Source organism: Battus philenor, unplaced genomic scaffold (genome assembly GCF_028537555.1).
Source record: "Battus philenor isolate CCGP_79_NKW_IND1 unplaced genomic scaffold, ilBatPhil1.0.hap1 SCAF_19, whole genome shotgun sequence".
NCBI classification, from domain to species: domain Eukaryota; kingdom Metazoa; phylum Arthropoda; class Insecta; order Lepidoptera; family Papilionidae; genus Battus; species Battus philenor.
Window position 1 is genome coordinate 8,697,880 of NW_027181681.1, and position 22,992 is coordinate 8,720,871.

General features: G+C 33.9%; 1 protein-coding gene across 3 annotated transcripts in view; it reads left to right on the forward strand.

Annotated features, from left to right (window-relative positions):
- Window positions 1-677: 677 nt before the first annotated feature.
- HnRNP-K (Heterogeneous nuclear ribonucleoprotein K) overlaps window positions 678-22,992 on the forward strand; it is a 30,991-nt gene continuing 8,676 nt past the window's right edge. Inside the window, exons 1-7 of one of the 3 annotated variants that reach the window (XM_068764241.1) lie at window positions 678-839; window positions 13,132-13,172; window positions 16,608-16,705; window positions 17,175-17,231; window positions 18,543-18,586; window positions 18,989-19,064; window positions 19,527-19,637. In XM_068764241.1, coding sequence (XP_068620342.1) covers window positions 16,616-16,705; window positions 17,175-17,231; window positions 18,543-18,586; window positions 18,989-19,064; window positions 19,527-19,637 — 378 coding nt within the window. In that variant the 5' untranslated portion in view covers window positions 678-839; window positions 13,132-13,172; window positions 16,608-16,615. Of the gene's footprint in view, window positions 840-12,969; window positions 13,058-13,131; window positions 13,173-16,607; window positions 16,706-17,174; window positions 17,232-18,542; window positions 18,587-18,988; window positions 19,065-19,526; window positions 19,638-22,992 lie in introns of those variants that run through there. The other 2 variants (XM_068764242.1, XM_068764244.1) reach the window with 2 other exon arrangements.

Consider the following 22,992-nt stretch of genomic DNA (forward strand, 5'->3'; position numbering starts at 1 on the left):
CTACAAAATCTTCAGATTTCAAGACAGCTGACATTGACACAAAATAATTATACAAAATTTAGAAATTTTATTGTCCCTCAATCATGTTTTTTAAAGACTGTTATTAAAAATTATTTTTTAACCATTATAAAATGGTTAAAACAAACTTTTCCAAATATAAAAAGGGAGAATTAAATAAAATCACAAATTCGTTTAAGTGTTAACGAAGGTTACATTTTTTTGCATATTGTATAGAAATAAATATGATAGTCATTACGAAATATCAAATATTAGTAAGTTAATGTACCGAATTAAATGCTTAAAATTTTATTATAAATTTACACTGATATTATAATGTATTGAAATGTGTATGAAATTTATTATTGTGTATGAATTGTTGATTTAAGTAAAATGATTTTATAGTTCCATTTAACTTTAACTTTGATTGTTTGCAAGTTTTCTCGGAGTGACTGTTATTCGTATCACATATTAATTAATCATTCAATATTTAAATTATGGTAACCAGATATAGTTTTGAGATCAATTATAAATATTTAAAATGAATATGATCTGTCTTAGAAAAAAGATTTTTTTTTATAATTTTATCATCTGCATCGACTCTTCAGACTTCTCTAATTGTTTACTTATTATTAAATTAGTCTTCTTTGGGCAACATTTATTTAAAACTACCACAATTTTTTTAAGATATTGTTACCGTTGTCATTTGCCATTGCCGCCATTTTTTTATTGTTTTGTGATTCACGGTTTTCATTTCTAGTAACGCAATAAAGCATTATAATTTAGAAAAAAAATTACACTTCGGTTTGAAAAGTTATAGGTTATCTTTTGAAAAGCTTGAGGTAAGTTATTTTTAACTAAACAATGAATATTTTGCATTGATCGTCTTGGCTTTTCATGTAGATATTGATTATTTTTGACCGGCTTTTTATATCATTGGTTTATACTACTATAGTTTAGTGATCATTGTGTTTTTTTTTGTGTTGTGCTGATGTGAAAATATACCTTTGGATATTTAGTTAAAACGTATCACTGAAAGAACATAGTTTTTTTCCTACTTGCAAGGTTTAATGTAATAACATGTGTACGAGAAAAAAAGTATTCTCATAATCGTAAATTTTGGCATTCCACATAGTTTATAATGTCATAATGAAGAAATGACGATTTGTAAACCTTGATTTTTAAAAACAATACAAATTGCCTATCCTAACTATTCAGAATATGGTTATTGTATTTCAGTGTCGTATACATTGTCAATGGAATTATTTTATTAGAAGCCTTTACATAATTCTTATCATACAATTTTCTGAACATTTTTGGTAGACCCTTACCAAATAGTGTGTATTGGAATCTACATATCAAAACTTTAAATAACCTTAAAAACTTTTTATCTCTGCCTGAGTGGCCTTCAATAACAATATTAAATGTACCTTCTTTAACTTAAATTATATTTAATTTGGATAAATATGTTTTTTTTCGTGTTTATGAGTCATTACTTCCAATTGTCATGTAATTGCTTTGGTAATTAGATTCTGTTCTCATCGAGAGTAAAAACATCTGTTATTACAATATTAATGAACAAAATTTTTATAATATATTAAAGATGTTCAGTTTTTCTGTTATATTCAGTATATATATGCTTTGTAATTAATTTCTTTATAAATTTTTACCTTAAAATTAATTTTGTTCAAAATAAAGGAAAAAAGATTTTTACATAGAGCTGTGATCTACTTCTAATTTACTTTTGAAACATTTAATTTTATTAAAAAATGTTTTTTTCAATGTTCTTATGACAAAAGCGATGAACATGTATTCTTGCAAATGGTACTTTATGAATAACATCGATTTGTGAAATGTAATGGTATGGTAGATAATCATAAAAAAATAACATCAAGTTGCCACTTTATAGAATTCCACACACATGATATGATATAAAGGCTAATATAAAAAGTTTATTTTTAATTTATTGATACAGTCACTGGCAGCAGTAATATTAAAATAAATAATTTACACAGCCTTACTATTACTACCCTTAAATTAATAATTATTACTCTACTTTGCATAATTTGTACATAGACTTACAAATAATGTTAATCTCATTCTTACAACTCGGTGTAATAATTTTGAAAAGTATTTGGATATTGATTCTCAAGGTATGATTGAATTTATGCTATATGTACCAGAAAAGCTATGTAGTTGTTGGGGGATGGTTCATTTGTAGTATTTCCCATTAATTAATAGTGTTACAGAGATTGTCTTCCATTATATACAGTGTATGAGAGTACTATGCCAATGGCTTTAAGTTAGCCTGTATGTGTCATTATGCATTATTGTACTGGTATGTGTCATTATCCATTTTTGTAAAAAGAACTTTCTGACTTTAAAAAATGACAGAGAATTTTCTATCAAATATTTACTTTTTTGTACATAAGTAATGATGATAATTCATTTTTATAATATGTAGTTGCAGTTATTAATATTCATTGAATATTTTGAGGGTAAATTGTTTACTTAAGATTCCTATTGTAAAAATCTTTGTTATTGAATATATTTGTTGCTTCCGCCCATAGATGCCCAATTCAAGGCAAAAGCCTTCCAAAGATTTGTGGTGAGATGTAACATTATCAACATGCTTGGCAGGCGGTTGGTGATTGTATTAGAGTATGTAGGCAATGCTGTCAGCCATCATCTAGAAAATTGTTTGCATGCTGTTGCGAACCTATATAATTATTGCACAAAATGTTAATTACATTAGATTGTATCCCGGAAATAAAATCTACAATCGACAATCACAAGTCTCAGTCCTCTACTGCTGGTCTATCAATGCTCAAATTAAAAGAAGATTGATATTTAAATATAACTGCAAAAGAATTATTGGAATACTATAACATATATCATTATTTGGGTCTGAATACCTACAAACATGATGATTTTATAAATAAGTAGTATTAAAAAGCTACTTCACTTGGTTAGGAGAAAAAATGGAAAAAAAGGCATCATTATAAAGAATCATTTGTTATAAAAATTTATGAATTATTCATAAAAATTTAGATTCAATGCAATGTTCCTGTAAGCAAGTAAAAAGGCTGGTGCCTTCCTCATATAGAATATAATATTACTAGTCTTGTCATCATGCCCCATAAATGGTCTGTATTGGTACATAGTTTGTACTTTTTATAAAAAAAATATATACAACATTTTAAAGATAGTAATGTATTGAGAAATGTTACATTATATAGTGATTTGTTATACATGTAAAACTTTAAAAGGGAAGAATGAACAGCTTCTCAGGAAGAAGCTTTCTTACCTATTTTCAATTATCCTGTATAAATTGATCACTCAGAAATATGTTACATTAACTTGTTTATTGGAATTTGACAGTTCGGTAACCTCTGGCAGTACATAGTCTGTTGGACAAAGTAAACAATAATTAATATGTCGTATTCCAAATTTGGAAAATGCTTTTTCTCAATATATTATTCTTGTTTCTAAAATCTTTAATTTTTGTCATACATTTATTATGATCAAAAGAGTTATGCTCTCACCCCTCTAAATCTGTGCTCTTATTACCAATTGAATTGTAATATGAATAGCAAACAATTTGCTTTATTAACAGACCATATATTATTTCTGAATCATATAAACATTTGTGTACGAAGTAAGATAATTAACCAAATACGTAACAGGTTTTAATAATTTTATTCGATAAGTCATCAAGCATCGTCCATGGGGACATTGAATACCGTAGCGTTATTTATTGGTTCGCGTGCGTGCAACGGACCTATGACTGCTTTTACTGTGTCGGCAATTTAATTTGAACTTACATGCAACACACACCACATGGCCATTACATGTGGGCTGTTGGAGAAAAAGTGGACTCTAATTGTCGCCTCATCCCTTCCGACGGTGGTGGGCGGACGGGAGGTTCCAATAGCTCATGGGAATCGAAAAGTAGAACGATATAATTATAGGCGGGTGGTATGGCACGGGTGGGCGATGGTCGCCTTTCCCGCGCTCCGACCGACAACAAACCGTCGCACGGCAACTGCTCATGACATATGCATGAGAGCGACGTCGACCGCGGCGCTTAAATATATAAGCACGGGGAAATTGCTGGAGCACCTATACCTTAATACAAGATGTCTCCTCTCCAATTACACCCACCGAATGTCCGTTACCTGTCTTTTCAAGTCCGGACTATTTTCAACCACCACCATATTTATAAGTCATGAAGAAGATTTCATGGGGTGGTTCTGGTGCATCATTGTAAATTCACTTCGATTCTTTTGCCTGTCACGCAAAAAGTTGTACCATGCAATGTGCAGCTACTGTGGCGTCTGTTGGCCTGCCTTTGTATTTTTTATTTGTTCGGTGTGCTCTGAACTATGATTCACCTTTAAAATATAGAAATAGAGCATCGGACTTTTATTAATGAAGTCGAAGGGCAAATGTGTTTTATTAGGAACTTTCTTACGATTGCAAAAAAAAAAACACTTAAAAATAACTTGACAAACATTTTAGATTTCGCATAATAACACCGTTGAAAAAGAGGAATTTTGAAATTAGGCCTACCAAAAAAGGACTTTAAGGAAGGGAAACATTAATTTAATTAGCGCATTATACTATGTAAATAAAGCGCAGTTAATGACGAATTTGTTATTATTTCATCGAATGTATATACTATACGAAATCGTCCGGGTTGACCCGGTACTCGATGGAAAAATTCTTACAGTACCGGACACTTGGTTTGACATATCAGTAAAAAGCAAGATATTCAGCTAGCTTTGGTTTTTTAATTACCTTTGTCCGTTGCAATTACTCTACAAAGCCAAATCTAGTCAATCTTTGTGGATTAAATGCGGGTTATATACTTGATTTACTTTTAATAATGTGTCGATATACTTTATAACCGATTTTAGATTATTGTTCACAGTTTTAACCTGATTTACTCATCGAAATCGTCGATGCCGTTGAGATTTTTTAGATTACATATTAACTATTAGGGCAGCGCTCATAGTATCTACAGTAATACATATTATACTACATTTAAACATTTTATGATCATTTCAAATTACGCAGTATCAATAAATGTTTATGTACAGTACTCGGCGATAAATATTGCTTATCGACCTTTTGAAAGAGACAATCGGCTAATTTCGGCTTCGTAGAGCGCTATCTCTGTCGCACGACTAACATAACTTCACAAAGGTAGTGTGTATAAGACATAAAAATAAACATGTAACTGTACGTGTATTAAGGACACATTATTTATTGATTAATTCATATAATTATTATACATAAATCATTATTTAAATGAGCAAAATGGGTACTTGTTACAATGCAATTCAACTTCGTTTATACGATTCTTAATATTGCCGCGAAGAAGTCATAATCGATAAAGCATCAAATATTCACACGGCAATGGCTAGCGAGGAAACGGAATAGCTAACTTTTGTTTGAAAAGCCGCAAGGGGCTAAAGACTAATCCTACTAATTACACAACTCACTCTGAAATTAAATACTACTGACAATTTCTTATATTGTTGCTAATTGAATAGAAATTGTTACGTAAAATCGCATAAAAAATCTCTTCAAAATTGATCATCATTTCAGCCACTAGGACGTCCACTGCTGTAATAAAACCGGTTGTATGCGGCTTGGAACCTGTCTTCTCACGATGTTTACAAGGCATGTTCTCCAGAATCTTGAAATCCCAGCGGCTATCTGTTCAGCGTGCTAGGCAGCCTGACCACTGCCACTTCCACTAGCCAATCTTATGGAACTATCAGTAACTTTCGTTCATTTACGGGATTCTTTATTCCTGGTTCGATCTCGTTGAGAAATCTCATGAATAGCTATCTCTATGGTTTATTGAGCGACAAGTTACCATTCAGTCTATATACCTTAGAATAAATACCAAAGTTTGTTAAACGCGATTGCGTAAAAGTTTGAGTAATCATAATTTTTAATTTTGTCATTATGCATAAATCCGTTTTGCATAGTGAATTAATTATTGAAATGAGGGTAGTTTTGTATGTACATAATACAGAAAACGAAAATTCTTATTTTGAAAGAACTTATTTACACAGATTAAAAATTATAAATCCGCATACTACTTAAAATTAAAATTCTGATGTTAGATCTTACAAGAAGGCTATTAGATAAAGACCATAGCGGCGTTATTTGTCAGGCCGTGGACATCCCAGGGCTGAAATGTTTGATACAGTAATATGTAAGTATTCCTTGTGGTACGGTCTGTAAGACGTTTTAAGGGGCACACTTAGTGTGACAGCCAGAAAAAAAGGCGATTTTTGGGAATTAAAAAAAAAATAGTAAATCAATCGTTTTAAAATTTTGAGGGTACATTTATACATGTTTTGAGAATACACAGTATAATTTTTGAAATAATATATTAAATATTTTTGAAATAACACGCGATCTCCGGCGGCGCCAAAAAAAAATGGTCCTCCACTGCTGGAGTGATTGCAGCCTTCTCCGTTGATAAAACCTAAAAAAAAAATTCTCGTTAAACAAAAACATATCGTCTGTACGATGACCCTCGGACGAATCAAAAAATTAAAAATTGACAAAATGGCGGCATGTTGAAAAAAAAAGTTAAATTTTACCCAAAATTTTGGTCCAATCCGATTTTTGATTAGATCAAAAAACTGGAGGGTCATCGTATGGACAACTATATAGAGAAGATGTGAAAAAAAATTGATAGCGATCGGATCATTTGTCTCCGAGTAATCACTCCAGCAAATTCGAAAAATGCTGTTTAGAGAAAAACGCGTTTTAAGATAAAATGATCGTTTTCACTGTTATAAATGGATTAAAGTCATACTTACAGCTAATCTGCTATTCCAGGCCCATATATTTCACCTTCCTCTTCCTCAAAAAAGGCTTGTTGAGCTGAAGAAGCTGTCCACAAATTTTTAAAACATCTATCAAAAGTTTGATGGTAAAATTTGCTTGCTAGATCCATTAGTCCGCAAAAAAGATTGATCCCATTTATTCCGACGTCCAAAAGACGCATCACAGCAACAAGACGTCTATTTATTTCAAGTGCATTATCGACCTTTGGTCCAGAATTAATGTACGAATTACCACATTCACAAATGATAGTTATTTTAAACCCCAGGCCTCTTGGACTTGCTTGATTAAAAGTAATTTCCTTGTGACAAGTTTTGCACATCACTAAATTGCTGATACCTGGAGGCTCACAATAGATCCTATGTGCAAAGGTTGGAAAAGACGGTAGACTCCGAACAGTAGCTCAGGTATGTCCCGTAGCCAATGCAACTACCTAACTGCCGAGCGGCTACTCTTTTAAATAGCTATAACTCAAAAACTATTTAAGATATCTATTCAAAATTTTAGTATGTTATGTTTAAAGGTATAACCTATCGAAATATGAAAATAAAAAAAAAATCGATTTTTTTGAAAATTTCACACTAGGTGTGCCCCTTAACAGACAAATTAACTACCAAAAAACATGGTGCATCCCTATTACATCTCATTGTATTGGGCAGAGCATGATATTTACTGTCACATGAATGCTTTGTTAATCCTAGTACATCCGTATGAGTAATTTTCACGCGTTATTTAAATTTTTATGTGTTGATTAAGGATTATTATAGAATTAATAGTAATACGAGGTTACGTGGTAAATATTATAATGACATTATTTAAAAAAGGACATTATTTAAAACGATTATATACTAAATTTTGGCAAATTGATAAAAATTTATTAAAGAAAAATTCGTAAACAAAACTCTTTGCAATGTAAAGATTTTTTTTATGTTACCATGAAGCTTGAAAATGAATTAAGTTGTTAAGGAAATTTGTGAGTAAAAAACTCGATTAAATTTGTTGTGAGCTCTTCACGGATCAAGGCGAGTTTGGAACTGTCGAAATAATTTATTTTAAGCAGAGGGGTGTCATTATATTATTATTCTAGAAGATGTATTTAATTTTAGTTTGTGGCAAATTGATCTCTTCAAAACGTTTTTATGAAAAAAGCATTTACTGGTTCAACCTATTTCTTGACGACGAATTATAATCAAATTACATATTTGAATCAAATACAATTAATTACACTAGCAGTGGTAGCCGAGCGATTGAGGATCAGGACTTGCGATCGTAGGTCGCGGGTTTGATTCCTTGGATAAATATTCTTATATAGTTTACTACTTTTATATTTGTGCATTGTGCATATAGGATTGCCACTGCCCATCAACAAGTTTCTAGAGGATAGACTGTAGCGTCTCATGCATACACTGCGACTGCCAGGCGGGTGCCTGCCAAGCGTGGCGATTATGATATATACATAGAGATATCTTCGGGGGAGGAGGCCTATGACTTGCACCGGGGCGTCTATGGGTTGAAATGACGATATGTAATTTGAATGCATAACTTAGTAATTATATAACTTGTTAAATTGTTATTATTCAGAATAACAATTTGTGTTTAAATAAAGTTATATTATTAAGAAATGGATCCTGATCCATGGTTATAATAACCATTAACTATAAAACTTTAACAATTATGAAGTTCAATAAATTGCGTACGCAAATGAAGAAAAATCCTTAAGGGTAAATTATACGTATAGAAGAATTAAAATAAGCGTAGTGAAAAATCGACCACAAAATAGTTTACATCCGTTTAAAATACCTCCATATTTGAGAAGTTTACGTTTTTACCGGCAGTAAAGCAATCTATACATCAATTTTGTAATTTTTGAAATCAAATCGTCATTTAATGAAAATTTCCATGACGTAAATGTAAAATGATTACTTACAGTAAGAACTTTTGATCAAACACCAGGTAACTCACCGAAACCATATGAACCAGGATTAACTTTCGATAATCTAACGGTGTATGCATGAGGTAATGTGTGGAGGGATCGAAACCTTTTACGAGGTACGGAATAATTAACTGTTTTTGATATCTCCTGCTAGCAGGTGAGAAGACAAAAGTAAAAAATAAAGACAAAATGGCCGAAATAAATAAACCGAAACACTGAAGTAGCGTGGTTACAAAATATATATAGAGTAGTATGTTGTACATTAACCGTGTATCGACCAAATTGTATATAGATATATTGACCGTACGTTCAAGAAATTTGACCTGCGTCTATTTATTTTAAATTATTAAGTCACTATCAAGAGCCATAGTTAACACTATGTAGTAGATTTAAAATTACCTCGTAGTTTTGATTAAAAGTGCTACAGCTTATGCAGCAATGGGACCATGCCACAGTAAAACGGCACGTTCATTGTGTAGTCAAATGATCACAAACATTTAAAATAACTTAAGTTCACATATATGTAATACGAAAAAACGTTTTCCCAAGTCTATTAAACATAAACTTCTTTGAAGTCATAGTCCCAAGACAACCCTTGATCCTCCTAACGATGATTGATACGGGTAGAACACTACATTTTCCTTTTCCAACTAGTTGCGGGACCTGTGTCGAACTGTTCGAGTTTGCCGTGTCTAATTTTGCTTATTGTAATGCTCCTATAACATAATTCAGTATTCAGCGACCAACTATATTTTTGTGACTGTACTTCATGTCCAATGAATCAAAGCGTCAATCTATAAAGAACACCATTACGAAATATGTCAATGTGTCAAAAAATTATTTCTATTTTTTTATTCGGTTATTCGGATCGGCTATTTTTGACATATGTACCAAACACATACACACACATTAGTAGCCTTAGTAAATTTCATAACAGAAAAGTCGTGGAAACATTAATTTTCCCAATTACTGGCGTCTGCATTTGCGTGGGAGTCGTGCAGACCTATTGAGACGTTGTTCGTCATGTATGTATAGGAAACCTCGATGTTTAAATTTGACGTGTACAAAATATTAGGGGGATCGGAAAGTAATGTCTTATCTGTGGACATATTTTACAGAAAAAACCGATTGATTTTTACCGCTCCGGCATTGAAAATTTGTATACTAGATGGCAAAAGGGTTGTTGGTAACGAAGGTTAATGTATTGTTGATTAAAAAAAAACCTTGTTAAAAATGTATTCGTGTGAATTTAACCTAAGAAAGCGACTGACCGACATTACTATCCGGTCTCCCTTATATTATTATTGAATAATTTACAATACTAGTGCGTGTTTTCGGAAGTGCGCTGTGCACTCTTGACACAATAATATTGAACGTGCAATATTTTATTTTCGTATTAATTATTATAAAAACGTAACATATATGTAATATGTATATTATATATGTAATGTGTTTCATAATATCACCAACATAGCTGGATGTCTTAGACCATATTGTTCGAATGGAATCGTTTCCCACCGGCCGCTGAATATTTCAGCAGCTTGCTAGGGCTAAATTACAGGCCGAGTTGTAACCCCCTATGACTTGTACAATTATAGTTTCAATTTTCTTGAAAATGAGAAGTTCGTATGTATAATTAGGTGAAGCCAACGCGATACTTTTGACGACGGTGGGAGCATATAACCGATACTACGTCGTTCGTCACCTGTACGTTCTCACAAATAGTCCGGCGCATATGATTTTCACGAGTGTTTTCAGTCGACCTACTTTCCAAGATAATTTGCTATGCACCTCAGCTCTATTGTGTTCACCATCATATGTGCTTATTAACTTTTTATTGCATACGTATGTTCATTTTCTATTGTTGTTCCTGTTTTATATAAAATTTATGTTTCAGTAATAAATTTCAAACTGAAACTTGCTCAAAACTCTACAATTTTTTTAAATATTTTTGTACTCGAGATGATTTTTTCATTGTTTCATATTTATAAGCGCTTGTAATTGAATTAGTATGTAATTGACCACAATGAAAGGATTATTGCAATGAAACAGATTTTGCCTGGATCTTCCTACTCTAGTAGTAATGTTCAAAACACACTATAGGGGTGGACAACCCCCGTTTAGATTATAGCGGTAATGGAGTTTATTCCGCCTCTTTTTTACCTAGAGCTATAACGCTTTCAAAAATGGTAGTTATGTTGGACAGGCAATGGCAACATTTTGGCCTCCTCGGCGCTCGCCCTTGAACCCCGGTATGCTAAACGCGTTCTGAGTGACGATCCAAGTTGGAGTCCCCTCTCGGGGCCATTCCGCCAAGTCACGCCACGGATCGTCTGCCCAAGCGATATAAAAGTTGGGCGACTTCTCGATCGGGTATTAAGTGGTATATATCAGATCGTGTCGAAGATTCTAAGGAAATCCCTAGTTTTGCTACCAAAAATAAGATTTATAAAGAACACCGTTTCCGTCCTGCCCTCTAAACCAGTAACAATCCGTCAAAAAAAAAAACTCAATGAATACTGACAAATTCTTTTAAAAATTAAGATTTATCTACTTCTTTTGTTATGTATTACAAGCAAACCAAATAAACGACAATGTCAATTCTTATCATAGGTGTTTAAATACCTTCCTAGAGCAAGGTTAAATATCAAAATTACTCATCTCGCATTAAGTATTTAAGGATTCAGCCTAACCAACTTTTTATGTGACTATAATAATGTTGAATTAATAAAATTCTGTCTTGTTTTCGTAATAAAAAATACAGACATTTAATGAATTTTTAAACAACGATTAAAGGAAATAATTTGATGACAATTGTCAAATGGCGTCTTATTATTTCTGTTTGTGTTTGTTGGTGTCCCGTTGCCCGGGGCGACGATTGTCTTTGACGTCGGCTCATCGACGTTTTATCGGCTACTGACAAATAGATACCTAACTATGAGCTTGCGGGTCGATTGGGGCGCGCATAAAATCATAACAGACTTAGCTATATTATTTTACGTTTAACCATTATATCTTTTGTAGCTATGTGTATATCCTTCCTTAGTAGAATTTATTTACTCTTCAATCATTAAATTCTTACAACTGTAGACTTCTTTTACTTCTGGCATTACTTATGGTCGAAGAGAGTTTTAACTAATGTTGCCGAAATTGACCTAATAATAAATGTACAGCTTAGCATTCACTTATTACACTCATAATATATTCTATACTATGCCTGAAAAAATATTAAAATTCTTTATATTTCAACAATAATAATTATGTTATAATTAGATAAGTTAATGGCATAGAATATAGACGACATGTTAGCTAGAGTTATTAACCATCTATTTTCTGATTTAAGCTCTCAGAAGATATCTATAGGGGATATGCCTTAATCGCCACGCTTGTCAGGCAGGCGGGCTGGCGATCGCAGTGTCGTATCCTCTGAAAACTCGATTGTGTTTAATTTTTGTTAATCTTTTTTTAAAAATTCGTAATTATATATGCCTAAAATATTGAAAGTTAATTTCATTAATTAATTTAATTTTTATAACCGCGGGAGTTACTTAAATTCGTATGAAAAAATACGAATATTAAGTTATTGCATTTTACAGCTATAAGGTCTTTATGATTTTTACTTTTAACTATAAATTGTGAACTTTTTTAAGCTTCTGCGACCTATTTATGTTATGGTTACTCTTTGACACCGAAATTCAAGCACCAAGAACCGATCTATGCACAACATTAACCGAGTGTATTGGTTACTTGTCATAACTCCGGGTGCGTTGTTTCTTTATTTTAAGAAAGGTAGTTTCAGGACTGTGCGTAGTTAAGTCAATAGTTTTATGTTATTCAATGTTATAAATCAAACATCGCCAGGTTTACTTTAGCTACGAAGCTTTATTTAAGTAATGTAGCCGGTACGGTTGAAGCTTTGAAATCGAAAGCAACAAAGTTTGCTTGAGCATATAGAGAGCGAGGGCTGTCAAGTGGTGTGCACGTTGTTCGAGACGTAGAACAGGGTGTCGTCTTGCGGTGTGACTCGTTAAGTCGTCGTTTCCGGGACACAATGAGAGGCAAGGGTGGTATCGACGGGGCGGAGAGCGGTGCGCATGTGCGACGTCGGCGCCTCCGAGTCTCGCGGGCCCTTACTAACGCCCGTGCGGAGTGCGACCGATGCCAGTCGAAGCCCACACGCCTCTCGAGGCGGATGGCTACTTGGCTACAGTTGAAATGACCGCACGCGCTGTCTAATTACACACTCGTCATTATGTATGTTAAATGAAATACCTACAATTGTACAAGAATAATGCGCGATGGTCTAATTAGTATCTATCTTGTTCTAGGTCCGTTTTACCCAGTCGTAAGCGCTCAAGTTGAACAATAGGTGAGTACATACGTTGCCCGCTCTTTTTGAATGTTTTGTGGATTGTTTCGAGACCCAGTTTTATTTTAGTACCTTATATAATTGAATTATGTTTACGTTTATTTCCGTTGTAGTAAATCGTTACTTTGTTGGTAAAAGTAGTGTAATAAAAGTGTTAGAAAACCGACAGATGCGCTTATAATGTATGCATTTAGCCCGGTCTGGCCGCAACGGACGCAGGTGAGACAGATGGTAGTGACATTTGGTGTATGGTTGCGTGTGTGTGTTTTTACTTGGCTTTTTTGCGGGAGACGTTCCCGAGGTACGCCTTCTTTGTGCGAGGCAGCACCTGCCCGAATCCGAGTTGGTTTTTATTGTACGCGTAATAATCACGTAATTGTGTAAATTAAATTGTCACAAGTCAAATATCATTTCGATACATGCGCGCCTATAAATGCCTCGAATTGACAATGAACATTCCACATGTATGTGGTGCATGTTATAATAACCTAGTTTAGGTGACTGAATATTTAATTTAGGTTAGTAATAGGACGGTTTGGGTATAAGAGGCGGGTTCTTTGTGTGGAAAGAGAGGTCCCCCGACTTCGCGTCAGCGATGGGCGTGCACCTGTGGAAGCCACTGACCCCTTTCACCTGCTACTCCTCACTTAACACAGCGTCTTTAGATTTGACTTGTTTACATTGTTACCACTAACACACATTTATTGCTAGAAAATGACGATTTTATTCGAAACCGTCCTTACAGTGCCTCCTAAGCATGATGTTCATAATAAGGTCACATCTTGTTCTTTCACGTATTTTTTGGTTTAAAATTTTCGGTCTCTCGCGTCATAGTTATACTTTAGTCTTAGTGTTTTGTTTGGTTTTCGTTAACATTAATTTTACTATGCCTGTGTTCTTATAAAATAAATTTTGTTACTTCAGCTTAAATCTGTGTAAACATGATTATCCGCGGTTACCCGCAGTTTCTATGTGAACTAAGTTCATCGAACACGTTCTGTAGCTCTTATAGTATTACTTATAAATTAAACCGATATTAATTGCGGTAATCAAAATATTACTTACAATACTATAAATTGTATGAGTAAAAATAATTATTTATGCATATGTTGACTAAATAATTGTAAAGATTTTAAAGAAATTTTAACTGTAATTTCTATTTCGTTTACGTGGATTTTGTTTGTTACATAAATTAATTCAGTTTATTTGTAATTTTTTTTAACGACCACATATAGGACCTCAACATAATTCTGAAATAAATTACATTAGTCTTTATTTAAAAAGTAAAATTTAAAGAATATAGAGTAAATATGCTAAAAATATTACTGGGTATCTACATCTATTATCGTAATTTTTAAATAATACCTAATTCGGTAATATCCAATGTAGTTCCAAACATAGGGTAAATTTAGCGACAAAATCTTTTTTAAGAAATAATATCGATATTTTGTAATGTTATTTGGTTATTTACATGTAAAATGTTTATATATTCCATGCAAAGCGTGAAATTTTGTACAAAAATCATTATAATCCTGTAGAAAAAGATGAAAGAGACCTTAGTAGAATTTGTCGATATTGTGTATAATAAAGCTCTCGCTTTATAATTGTTTCTTGGTGTGTACACAAGACCTCGTGATCGATAGGCGAGCGTCGCGCCGGCTCCACTTCATCCTGCCCGGGATCTTTTACTTCGTAAGAAGAAAACTGATTGCTTTCACCCGGCTTATACCGAATGAAGATTACTTATATTCTTTTAGCCGACATAAACGGCGTTTCGTTTTTAGTTTCGCTGTAACACGATTGGCTCACGCTAAATGTGTTGGCCTGTTCGGATAAAGGTCTAGACTTAAAAAATATAACACTGCGTTGAAGCCTATATTAGCATTCCTGTGATGTACTATCACAGTAATGTATTAACAAGTTTATGTTGCAGCTTTTGTGACCCCATTAATGACACATCTATATAACATTGCGAAAAAATACTTTTTACGCGACGTTACGATACTATGGGCGTCAAGAAATTTCTGTGGAACCGTGTGTGTGTTAACACAAACATTATGATCAAAGATTTTCAGTGTTACTTTCACTATAGGACCTTTAACAAAAATTAAGATCAGAAGCGATACATATAACTGATTTCATTTAGTTAATGCACCATAATAAATATGAAGTATATTTTTTTAGTTAAAAATTTTACATATGACAAGTAGTTTAGGTCGTTGATTGATTTCTTCAATATATCATATTATTATGTGTAACGTGTCATATTAAACAAATTATCTCCGTTCCGTATGACTTGCATACACTTGTACAAAGAAATAAATATGTTATAAATACTTAATTGCAAAACCTATTTTTATAATACGTTATCGAATGTGGGCGTATGTTCAAATAGAATTTTATTATTGCTATTTGGTTTACCGAACCCTACCTCATATTTGTTGATTTTTGGAATTTTCAATAAGTTTTACTTCTAGTTGCATATATCTTAGTGAACATCTCAATATATCTTGTTTATATAATTATTTTTGTAATTATTATTTTACAACCAAAATATAGTATTTCAATTACGAAGTTTTCGTTTTTCACACAAGTAATCTTCCTCGGATAGAAAACTCTTAATTTCTAGTTTACCTGTAAACTGTGATTTTCGTATTGTCAATTCTAGGCAAAGGTGAAAATGATGGCTGATGATTACGATCTTTGTGTGTCAAGAAATCAGAATCGCCGTCACTTATAATTTCACGTCCACTCTTACATTTATCGATCGATTTTTCTCGGTAGCGAAAATAAGAAAAATTCACATGTGGCTTTTAAAAAACCAATTGAAAGATGAACCAACACTCATGTATGTTTTTGCAATATTTGAAGTCTCATTTTTTAAACAAAATACACGCAGTATGTTAATGCGTATGTACTTGTGAGTAACGGATAAGAATGCAGTGTTACAGTTATATTTTTGCGTCCGCTAAACATTGAATTCAAAATTCGCAGTACCGCAACCAAATACAATGGTTGCTCATTTAACAGTTTAACGTTAACTGAAACCGGTAGACGGATAGGTGAGAATTGTACGGGAAGAAACTTGTCTGAAGTGGCAGTGGAACAAGTATATCGTTCGTGTATCGTGGTGATTTTTGGCGAGGCCTATGCCTTACAGTGGACGCTTATCCGCTGACCTGATGATGGTGATGTCGTTCCATTTCTATCACAAATGCCTTTACTAACTTCGTATGGTGATTGATTAAGAAAAGTTAATTGAACTATCCGTCGAAAATCGCAGTAACGTATCGCTTTGTGAAGAAAGTACCATAGGGAGTTTGTTGATTCATATGATATTGTACTAAAAAAAGTTTCATCGTATATACACATTAGGCAAAAAAAATAGATGCCGACACCAGATATAGCTTTTTATACAGGATAAGTATATTGCAGGCGGCGGTATGAAGCGAGACGCGTACGGCGAAGATGGCCCTGTCCACAAGCGGCAGCGGCAGAGCGACGACGAAGTTACTTTTCTTATCCCCAGTAAGGTAAGCCTTACCAGCCCGTCACTGATGGTGATAATCATTTGGCATTAGACTAGAAGAACAAAAGACCAAATAAAATTTACTCCAGAAATCTTTCTCGTTTGTAAACGAAGAGTAGAATCTTTCCAGTAAATTAGTGAAGTATGCTAGGATGACATAGTTAAGGTTCCAGGAAGTTGCTGAACGAGGGAAAGACAAGACCAGTAATCGTGGTGGAGGTTTTGGGGAAGGCCTTGTCTTGCATTGGGCGCCTATCGGCTGAAATAGTGATGATGCTACTAAAGAGGAACAAGCTTCTTTCAAATAATCAGTGTGATAAAAGCCTCTCATATTTGCATTATGTAGTGTTACACAATAATAATCATATTTTTTTTAATTTAAAAATTATATAACACTGTTCCTTTCTTACTATATTTCTAGTATAAACTTTTACGGGCAACTACAATTCCTAATATATATATCTTTGAAATAGGTGGCGGGATCTATAATCGGAAAAGGCGGCTCCAATATTTCCAAGCTAAGAAACGAGGTCAGTACAGTATTTGTTACAACTAAAAGCATTTTTATTTCTGATGTCATGATAGCTCTTCCTAAATTATAGATCTTTTGTCAGAGAAACAGGAGATAAAACTTTATTCAAATGCTACATTCTTTTTAAGACAAAGGTAATATGATAAAAGATGTAAAGACGTCAACCCGATGGTTAGTGATATGTCATAACAATATGTAGCTGTTCGAGAAACTGTTATACAAAATTGAATGCGCAATAGTGTCGCACCAACACGCATTCGCCTTGGTTTCCGTTTCAGCCTGACTCATCTAGACAGCCTCCTGCCATGATACCCGGTACTAGCAATCTTTGTCCCATCTATTTTCACCTTTTAATTATTTATGGTATTATGTTTACGTTGCTCTATTTTTATATCCTCGAGGTGTCATTTTAAGATTGTGTGTAATTAAACATTTTGCTTTGTCCCAAGGCCCGGAGTAAGTAAACTTGTGTACCTACCTAGCGTGTAATGTGACCATAATGTTTTACTTAATAGATTAACAATTTTCCGCCACAGGTTCGAACGTCTAGCAAAAGTTAATGAGTACAAAGTCCGGCTCGCTGCTCTAAATGGGTTTAACTGGGTTTACACGAAACTTATGCACAGTATAACTCTGGTTCCGTTAATTCTGGACGAGTAACAAAAATATTTTTTTAATGAAAGTAATTATGCAGAGCGTGCTCGGTGGCTGTTCAAGCTACCGTGTCACGTGCCAGCGGACAGTCCAGTAGGCTGTAGACAGAATAACCCCCCGGCAGCCAGTTACAGGTCTTTAACGCCCCCGAGAAGCCTCTGTGGCTAATTATACGGCGTGCCCCGCGCCTCCGTACACGCTCTCCGCCCCTGGCTGCTTTGCGACTTACGTTATTCAAATTATTAAACAATCGCACTTGAACGGTTTATCTTTCGGAACATAAAATTTGAGTTCTCAAAGCTTACAACGATACCAACCAAATTAAAAATTCAATTCTTATTAAATTTTTGGTGCACCTCGGCTACTAATTCTCTACAAAAGTATATAAGTAGATACCTTTTTATGTAAAAAAAATTATTAGAAGACTAACATCAAGATACGAGGTTGTATTTTTGAGCATTAAATGAAAGTAACACCGTAAATCCGCGTACAAAAAGTTGAAATATGAGAGGAGCGCGTAAGTCGCGAGTCGCAGTCGCAAGGCGGCAGGGCGCAGGGCCGTGCGGCGGGGGCTCGCGGCGCGCCGCTACAGCGAGTCTTGGTTGCCGGTCCCGCCCCGCCGACGCCGCTGCCTACCCGCCGCCCCGCCACGCAGTACAAAGCCTCTATAACAGTCCCAGATTGCCCCGGCCCCGAACGGTAAACCGCCAAACTACTCTCAAACTATGTACCCGAACTTGACACCTTTGTACGACCGTCAACAGTCAGGAGTTTGAGCAAACATCCGGCGTTAGATGCTTCACACCCTTACCCCATCACACCAACGGAAGATGCACGCGACGTCTGACCTCGTCCGACCTCACACCGCCAGCCGAGTACCTCGGGTATTTGTTGATTCATACAAGTATTCTTCTCCTTGCCAAGGAAGATTTCTCTGCGACACAATACGACTCGCAAGTTTGTGCCCTCATCACCATCATGCTTTAAATAATGCCCGGAACAGACCTCCCTGACCGTTGATACGTTACTTCGTTTATCAATTTTGTGTTGACATTTATTATACGAAGTATTCAATGTAATAATATGACACTTACTTTTCAGAGTTCTGTCGATAACCGCGTCTGATATCGACACTATTTTGGAAATCGTGAAAGACATTCTGCCCAGTTTAGCAGATGTGAGTATTGTTTTAAGACCACATGTTCTAATTATATATTTCTTCTTCAAAAAGTAAATAAACCTCTTATAGTCTGCGGGTACGCATAAATAGTGATGTTCCACAAGATATCCTAGACTTAACTTTTTTTTGTTATAAAAATTAAAAGTTTAATATTAAATCAATCTTATTATATCATCAAGATTTTCAGTTGATCTGAAATGTGTGAAATTTAGACTTGCTCATTCACATAGTTGATATTATTATGTACACATTAAACATTGTTTAATTTCATTTTAAAAGAGCAGCTATTGAATTTTTGACTCGTCTCAGCAGATCAGCAACCGGACGTGGTGGTAGCTCACTACTTATAATGTTAAAATAATCGACGATTCAAATGTGCATGCATACTTAAATAAAGAAATTTTGAATTTGAATATTCGGTTTCCAGTGATAGTTAATAATGAAATGTCAATTCACTAGGGAGGTCCGAAGGGGGGAAGTGAAGATCTGGATGTTCGCCTACTCATACACCAGAGCCGAGCTGGCTGCGTCATCGGGAAAGCCGGTGCCAAAATCAAGGAACTTCGAGAGGTAATTATTTAATATTTGTACTGTTCGTCATACATATAAGTTACATATATTATACAAATTGCACCCGTCAAAGTCAATGTATATATATATATATATATATATATATATATATTAAATTCTTTATGGTAATAGCATAACGGTACCTAAACCATTAATTACCTTACTAAGCTGTACCTTGTAAAATACTAGGCGTTTCGCATACGTACTCAACCGTCATGTAATACTTCAAAGCGATATTTTTGCTAATAATTCAAAACATATTTATTTTTATTTTAAAATGTAATAGACTTATGGACATGAGTAAAACTAAAATGTGGCTATTTATTACGGTTATAAATTTATGTATAAATAAATTTAAGGAATTTGTTTCATAGAATCAAATGATGAGAGTATCAATTGATTTAGTGGTAGTAGACTTGGAGACCTTGCGTTATCGCGGTGAAATTTTCATATTACTCCTTAGTATAATCAAAATCTGTATCGTTTAGATAAAAGTCTTGTGTTTCGTTATTTTTTCGTATCAAAAATATATGTGTACGCTTGAGACATATATCAGCATACTATTTTCACAGTCGACTTCCGCGCCCTTACACATATATGTATCGTCATAGATATGTAGCACAGGTAACGAAAGGTGGTAAGCAGATGGCGCCATAATGCGGTCCGACTAATCATCCGTCGAGCGATGCACTGTTACACGGAATGTTTTTTTTTTACGTGCGCTGGAGCCACGTGTTGGTCGCTCGGGATGAGGGGCAGATGTTAGAGCAGCTGCCTCCATCCGCGCCTTATCTCTGTCGACGGTTGCTGCTTAGAATTTACGTGTTCCGAACGAAAAATGTTAAACCTTTGTTTACGCAGTGTATCTCTACACAAAGTGTTTAACAGAACCTTTTAGAGCTTTATTTATCCAATCTAAACCTGTACTAATTATAACAGAGCCAAGCACAATGAGAATACTGAATTTTCTTATTAAAACGTCGTCGGCAATAGCTATTAGTAAATCGTTTTTAATTGCAATATTATATAACAATATCAATAAAAACGTTGTTTATTTAAAGGAGGCAGCTAATTTTATTCGACTAATTTTAAAATAGTGATACAATGAAACCTTACCCATGAGGTCATCCTGAATTAAAAGTGATAAAACATGAAAAATACAAATTTTCGACAATATGTTTACGTTTTTTTTTCAACGAAGGTCATTATTGTCAAAATATGTACAACTAATGGATTAGTAATTGTCTTTGCGTTTACGTTGTATAAATTACATTATTGCATGTCTAAAAAGGGCATTAAGCTATCGATATCAACCTATATGTACTGTGACATTACATCAGAAATCTGTCAACATGTTGTTTTTTAGGCCAAGTAGTAAATAGTGAACTTGGTGTATAATACACCTAAATCAAACAAAGAAATTTTAGCAAAAAACTTAAAATTATTTCGCGGCGGATCTCTCACAACGTGAGGCTGCATTACGATTGCGCAAACGCTATTCGGGCAGCTGTAAAATTCTTGTATCAAAAACACTATATTTTTTTATTTGCGCCACGGTAATTGTGTCGAAAGTAAAGACATTTTTTACATTTTATACTATATATTAACAATTTGTACATTATGCTATATTGTTTTGATACGAATATCTACGATTGATGTATCTAAAGGTAAGGAATATCTCCTATTTAACACATCGCTAAATAAATTATCTTTGGAAGTTTTTCCTTATAAAAAGCTTTTGTTTTTAAACCGTCTTAAATATATAAGATATACATAGTTGAGTTTCTACTTTTTCTTTCGAATCGACTAGCTATTTAGTGGACTTTCAAATCATATTCTAAATCACCTTAAATTATTGTCGATAGTATGAGGTAGTTTTATTTAACAATATTTTTTATTATAATGTATTGCTGCATATTTGTTTATGACTGTTATATTAAAATATCTTTCTTATTAACTTATTCTTATTCTTATCTTTCGTATTTAAAAATTCTTCAATATAGTAACATACATAGTGGAGCATCTATTTACTCTGTCTCTGGTTTACTAGTTGCTGAAACGACAATATGAAATCATATTCTATATGAAAATGATTTTGTACCTATTACACAAAAGAGTTTTTTTTTGTTTGATTCGCTGAACTCTTACGAACCTCTCTTTTCTTCCCAATCAGGTCTTCATATTTGAAACCTTTGTGCGATCTCAATGGTTAATTCAAAGTAAACAAATCTATGAACCTTACCTGCCGATCGTATATAAGATATAACAATAACGGGTACCTATGTCATTGTAGAATTAACAATAAAGCCTGTTCTTTTTTCATTTTCGAAATGCGATGTCGTTATAGTTTGCGACAAGAGATACGGTTAATTGTTAGTTTAAGAATTATTATCGATGTATAGGTTCCTATTTGTCAAGGCATTCAAATGAATACGTATAGAGCAATAGTAGCAAGAATTTCTCACAAAGTTTTGATCTATATTCTTGTATTAGTTCTTACAGGTATTTTGACATTAATTAGTCTCCAAAGTTTATTTCAGACTATGAATAATATATCATGAAAAAAAAAATGCGAAATTTCACTTTAAGTGTACAATTCCTAAAGCCATTTTAAATTTATCGGAGAAAAAATTCAAATTTATTTTAAAGCTAGATGGCTTAATTGAGATAAACATGCCTAAGATTAGTTAATATTATGTTGATTTTAACATGACAAAAAGAAGTCGGGAAAAAAAATTAAAATTACTATTAAAAAAGTAACTGTCGAATTTTTTGTCTTGTTTTTCTTGATAGAACCAATATACCGAATCTGACAGTAGTCTATGTATAAATAAATATATATGTAAATTAATGATATATTGTCTCAGTATTTCGAAAGTGCTTAGCAAAGCGTCATATTAATCAATTATTGTTTGTTTCATTTTAAAGTAGCATTAAGGAAATTAGTTCAAATAAATCTGTAAACAGATAAATTATGTTGTTGTCATAAAAATGAATATCTTTAATGATATCTGGTGGTTATAAAGACCTGCCTACCCCAAACGTCTTCAAAAGCGTGATAAAGTTTACGTGTTGTGTATCGTCGACGTTAGAGCGGCGCGTGCGCCAGCTGCGACGTCGGCAGGTGCTCGTGCAGCCGCCGGAAGGCCGCACAAAAACGCTCGCACCTGGGCCCTACCCACTTGCACAATGCCCCGCCATAAGGGCTCCTCTCCTATACACGCTAAATAGAAATTTTGAACATATGCCCTGCGGACCCGACGAAAATACATACCAACGTTCGCAGGTAACACAGTGCCTCACGTGTGTTCCACTTTCGTTCTACTACTTTATATAGCTGTTAACAATTTGTCTT